This window comes from Myotis davidii, unplaced genomic scaffold (assembly GCF_000327345.1).
Source record: "Myotis davidii unplaced genomic scaffold, ASM32734v1 scaffold79, whole genome shotgun sequence".
Taxonomy (NCBI): Eukaryota; Metazoa; Chordata; class Mammalia; order Chiroptera; family Vespertilionidae; genus Myotis; species Myotis davidii.
This window is the reverse complement of record NW_006294339.1, coordinates 2,194,391-2,200,160: the sequence shown is the minus strand read 5'-3', so window position 1 is coordinate 2,200,160 and position 5,770 is coordinate 2,194,391. Positions and strand designations below refer to the sequence as shown.

Sequence of the window (5,770 nt, the reverse complement as noted above, 5' to 3'; positions counted from 1 at the left end):
GTGCTGCTGCCGCCTCTGCCTTCGGGACAGTTGTGGCCACTGTGTGCTGCTCCGAGGGTGTGCGTGCCTCCCCAGGCTCTGCCCTCCTGGGGAGGGGACCCAGGTCTGGGCTCTCTCTGCCTCCGCCTCCCCCAGCCTGTGTGGGAAGTGCCCAGGGTGCTGTACTGCCCAGATGGGGACACAGACCTCTCAGGGCTGAGAAATGGGCTTTAAAGCTGGGAGATGGGGGCAGAAAGGAGCCAGTGCCCAGCTCAGAAAAGGGGGAAGCCACGTCTTCCGAGTGTGGCTCTCCACCAGAGAAGCCCGAGCAGACCTTTGTGGGAGCACTGGCCCCGGGGACACGGCTGCCCGGCCCAGAGGCGTGGGGAACGGGGGTCCAGATCTGGCAGGCAGCCCAGCCCTGGCCTAGGGAGGGAAACCCACGGCTCCAGAGAGGGAACTGGCCTCCTCTGGTCTTCTCCTCCCTGAGGGTCCCTCCCCCTGCCCTGCCCTGGGAAGGCAGCTGCTAGCAGAGCCCCCTGGGCATTGGCATCCATGGGGTCTGTGTCCTCTTGGCCTTGTCCCAGCCCTGTGGCCAGCACAGGAAGCCTCGTCCCTGAGTGGGGGTGCTGAGACCCCACACTTCATGGTGTCAAACACCCAGCACCAGGCGAGCAGGTGCGGGTCGGTGTTGGTCTCTCCTCTCCCCTCACTCACGGCAGCTCTGCGGACAGACAGAGGCAGGTGGTGGGGAAAGCAGGAGGGAGGGAGCAGGAACCGGAGCAGGAACCGGTAGACCGCCTCCACCAGGTGTATTCAGCTCCTCTGAAGGCTCGGGCCATTGATGGATTGTTACCAGAGAGAGGACAGTCCTTGCTGAGGGACTTGCACAAACAAAGGCTTGAAATTGCCTGGTGGGTCCTGTTTTTCCCCGTGTGTGGGTGGCAGCCAGGAGGGGCAGGAAAGGGTGCGAATGCCAGGCCCAAAGGGCTTTAAGCAGAACGCAGGGCAGGGTGGAGAGGAGGGAGGGGTGGTTAGGAGTTAGGGGGTTCCAGGGAGAGTCAGGCCTGGGCAGCGGCTGTGGACCAGGGCAGCCTGGGGCCACAGGGGGTGCTGTGTTTGTTGCTCTCAGTCCACCCCACCCCCTCTCTGACCAGTGCCTCGGGTGTCAGTGCTGCACCCACTGCACGCCCACTGCCCAGCATGGGGCCTGGTATGTGGGGGGCATTGGATGGCTAAAAGGCCAAACGATTAGTCAAGGACACCGAGTGTGCAATTTGGCCACTGTTCTGACAGCGGTCAGTGCCGGTGCTGTGCTCCGGTGGACAGAGCCCCTGACAGCCAGGGCCCTGCCCCTGGGCTCTCGAATAGCCCTGAGTGGTGGCCACAGTCTCACGTTTGCCGACAAGGAAATGAGGTACAGGGAGGTCAAGGGCTGTCAGACTGGGGGCTGTACGCGCTCCAACGTGTCCCTGCCATTCGGCCGTCCGGGCTGGCCTGTGGCAGCAGCCATCGTTCCCAGGTGCCACTGGGGCAGGGATCCTTCCGGACCCACAGACGGAAAGACCACTGTCTTCTGCAGCCCAGAGGCCATGTCTAAGTCAGGGTGCCCTTTCTCTGGACCTACCAGGGCTTTCCAGATAGAGTCTGGGCCCTGAGCACGTCACGGGGAGCTAACTGGGGGCCTGGAGACCTCGGGCAGGACGGATCGGGTGTGAGGAGTGGGGAGGCAGAGGATGCTGGGGGCATGTCCAGGTTGGGTGGGGGGCCCTCCGGGGCTGCCGAGCGCCCCCTCACCAGCCTCTCCCACAGTTTGAAGGCTGCAGCAAGGCCTTCTCACGACTGGAGAACCTCAAGATCCACCTGCGGAGCCACACGGGCGAGAAGCCATACCTGTGCCAGCACCCGGGCTGTCAGAAGGCCTTCAGCAACTCCAGCGACCGCGCCAAGCACCAGCGCACCCACCTCGACACGGTAGGCCTGAGGGAGGCGGAAAGGGAAAGTGGGGGGACGTGCACACTCCCACACTTGTCTAATGCAGGCGGGAGCCAGGGCCTGCAGAAACCCGACTACATTTCAGGCAGGAGGACTCTTTGGAGAGAGAGGGAATCCTGTCATTAGAGGGCGCACTGGGTCCCTGGCCTCTGTCCACTAGTGACCTCCCACCTCCCACTGTGACAACCCGAGGTCTCTCTGGACATTGCCAAGTGTCCCGGGGAGGAGATGGTAAAGTCTCCCTCAGGTGAGAACCACTGTGGGTTCTGCCGGGGCACCCGCATCCTTGCACCTCCCGAGGGAGAGGTGGGCTCGCCATCCCACATCCTGTCACCAGGCCTGAGTGATCAGCCACCCCCAGAGCAGGCCCTCCCTGCTCTTCCCACCCCACTCCCTCTGTGGAGACAGGCTGTTCCTCACCCCTGAGCCTAGTGGGTGAGGAGTTGGGGTGAGCAGGGCCCAAGACTTCGGCCCCTGAAATAGTCACCTGGCCAAGGTGCCTGTCCATCACCTCCTTTCCCTTGTTTGTGCCAGACAGTGAGGTGACCTGCAGCTTCTCACAGGGCCATCCGAAGGTGTGCTCTGTGCGCACAGCCCTCGGCAGTTACGAGAGCACTCCCTACAGCCTCCCGTGATCGCACTGAAGGCCGCTCAGGGGTCTCTACCCAGTTTCCCAGATGAGGGAAGCGGCTCTGGGAGCTGCAGTGCCTGCTCAGCTGGAACGCGGCAGAGCTGACTCAGGGGGGGGCCTCATAGTTTCACAGGGCCTGGGAGGACCCCAGCCCTGCAGGCCGCAGAAGGCGGGTCTGCAGCCAGGGTCCACGTCGGGGACCATGCCTGTGTCCCTGTTCTTCATGCACATGTTTGGGGAACTCTGCAGGTGGGGGGCCGGGAGACCTGAGTGGCCGTCCACCTCAGCCTGTCCAGGGCACAGGCATGCAGATGAGGAAACAGAGGCCCAAGGGCAGCTGGCCCCTCCAGGGTAAGCTGGAGGCCATGAAACGGCAGGGGTCAGAGTGGGGGTGGGGGGCGGGGGCGCGGTAGGGGGCCTTTTGGTCCAAGCCCTTTCTTCTATTGCTGGGAAAACCAGGACCCAAAAAAGATGGGGGGTGGCAGAAAATAGCAGGGTCATGTTTGGGTCCAGGTGAGCCCAGGCAGCATGTCCTACACATCTCCCCTCAGCCCCCATATCACACAAACCTTCCCCCACAGGGTGGGCTCCATTATCCCCATTTTGCAAAGAAACAGAGACTCGGGGAGATGAAGGCATTGACCGTCACTCAGCGGCCAAGTGGCCAAGCTGGGATGCAGCCTGGCCTCTCTTCCTCCAGGCCCAGGGCCCTTGTTGGGGAAGCAGAGGTGCCGTGTGGAGCTCAGCAGACAGGACGAGGGTAGGAAGAGCCCTGTCCTCCACCTGAACCCGACCCCCACCACCTCCCTCTCAGGCTGCACTGACACAGGCTGTGTTGGGGGCATGCAGGGAGGAGGGGTGCTAGCAACTGCCCTGCTGTCATTACCTTCTTGTATGCCTAGCCCTTGCCCCTGGGGCCCAGCCCAGACCCCTGGTTACATCTCCCAGAGGCTACAGGCAGTCCCAGTAGCACCAGGCCTCTCTGCACCCCTTCTCCCAGGCCTGGCAGTTCCTCCAGGCCTCTCGGGGTCACCCACCCTGACTTACCCCTTCCTCCCTCCCTCTGCACTGCATTTCCCGGACCCAGCCCCGAAGCAACAGGCCTCTGGCCCACACTAGGCGTGTGAACAGCTCAGGGTTATGTCAGGTCAGGCCCCAAAGGAGCCGTTATCTCAGCCTTCATTGCCCCAGAGGGTCCTGGGGAAGCCCTGGAGGTACAGCCGCCAGGCCTGCCCCTGCCTGCGCCCTTCCCCACGTCAACATCACGAGCAGCTCCACGGGGCGAGGCTGCTTCCCCAGCACCCAGAGGGTCAGCCCCGTGGAGAGTCTTTTCTCCAGAGGAAACCCGGTCCTGTCCCCACCTCCCCTCTGGCACCAGAGAGCATGGATTTTCTCCATCGGCAGGAAAGTGGTGGGACAGACTAGAGAGGACAAGCCTGGGTCCTAACCCTGGCCCTCCACCTGCCCACAGGGGTCCAAGGAATGCCACCTCTCCTCTCTCCTCAAACACCAACCTTGCCAGAGAGAGATGGGAATCGACAGCAGTGATGGGCAGTGTTTAGCCTGATGCACCGTCCGCACTGCAAATATGAGTCCCTCCTTTCCTGCCCTATGACGCCCTGACAGAATGCGGGCCAAACCCGGCTGTGTCCCAGGCACCCAGAGAAGGATTCAGTTCTTGACTGCACAGACTCCCTAAATAAACCACTGTCCTACTCTGGCCTCAGTTTCCCCATCAGCAAAATGGGGCTGATCACCTCCTTTGCCCACTTCTCTGGACCGTTCAGGGCGGCAGATCGAGAGGCAGCAAAGCCTCGCCTCGGTTTCCTCATCTGCAAAGTGGAGCGGCTTCTCCAGGGTGGGTGTGAGCCCGGGCGAGCAGGGACAGCAGGTGTTCAACGGCCTGCAGGGAGGGGCGCTCGCACCAGAGCACTGTGGAGCTCAGACAGAGGCCTGTGAGCTGCGGGGCTCCTCCTCACAGCTGGACCCCGAGAGCCCGCATGAGGACCCCGCTTTGGGCCTCGGCTGGGGCTCCAGGCCTGGGACTGGGCTGCTGCGGGGGCACGCGCAGGGTTTCCTGAGGGCGCCTGGGGGAGCTGGGCCGGAGGAATGTTCTGCACACGTCAGGCCTTGGAAAAACAAATGCAGAGATGGGCCTGGTGCCCTTTCCGGCAAGCGTGCTGCACGCGGAGCTCTGTTTGTTTGCTTTTTGACAAAAGCGTGTGGATTTATATCAGCATCCCCAAGGGACAGGGCCTAGAGCCGGGCAGAGCAGAGAGCGAGAGAGAGAGAGAGAGAGAGAGAGAGAGAGAGAGAGAGAGAGGCTCGGGATGGGCTGAGGCCCGTGAGAGAGGGGCTGTGTGTGTGTGTCTGTGCACATGTCGGGGTGGGGGTCAGGCCTGTGGAGCGGGGCCCTGTGTCTGTCTGCATGTGCATGTATGCCTGCGTCTCTGTGAGGCTGGTGGGGGGCAGGTCTGAGGAGGACTGTCTCCCACCCGCCCCATACCTTCCTTGCAGCAAGGCAAGCCGCTCACTGCCCTGTCTCTCTTTTTGCTCTCCTCCGTTTCTTTAACTGGCAACTCTCCGTGGCAGCACCAAGGTATGGTTGTCTCTTTCTGCTTTCCTCTCCCCACGAGTGGGTCTGAGGCTGACCAACCTCACCAGGGTCCAGAGGGCCGGGTTACCTTGTGGTTTGGCGGGCACAGCAATCCCTGATACTCAATCCACCTCTTGCAAACATTCTCCTGACCCTCTACCACCACTGGAAGCCAGAGGGCACTGAGAAATCAGAGCCGCTGGATGTCTTAAAAAGGGAAGCCCGGGAGAGTTCGAGCCCAGTAGCCGCTGGGAGTCCCCAAGCAGGGTGCTGTGGAAGCCCCTTCAGAGAGCCCAGAATCCAGTGATGCCCACAGAACCCGGCCCTGGGTCAGTCCTGGGGCCTGAGAGGAACCAGGGGCCCTCCCTGAGAAGGAGGCTGGACAAGCCCAGCAGTTCAGGTGGACGGTGCTTCCATGGGAAGCTCGAGAGGTGGAGGTAGAAGGAGAGTCGAGGTGGGCTCGGAGGGGACGTGATGAGAGCCAGAGGCAGCGGCAGGAGGAGGAGTGAAGACTTAAGCAGGGCCCAAGTGGCAAAGGGTCTTCGTTGGCCAGTGATGGGCTGTGTCCA

The 5,770-nt window shown here is 62.3% G+C and overlaps 1 protein-coding gene across 1 annotated transcript in view; it reads left to right on the top strand.

The window, feature by feature from the left end:
* Window positions 1–5,770, top strand: part of GLIS1 (GLIS family zinc finger 1) — a 226,161-nt gene that overhangs the window by 203,872 nt on the left and 16,519 nt on the right. Inside the window, exon 4 of the mRNA XM_006768343.2 lies at window positions 1,792–1,953. Coding sequence (XP_006768406.1) covers window positions 1,792–1,953 — 162 coding nt within the window. The remainder of the gene's footprint in view (window positions 1–1,791; window positions 1,954–5,770) is intronic.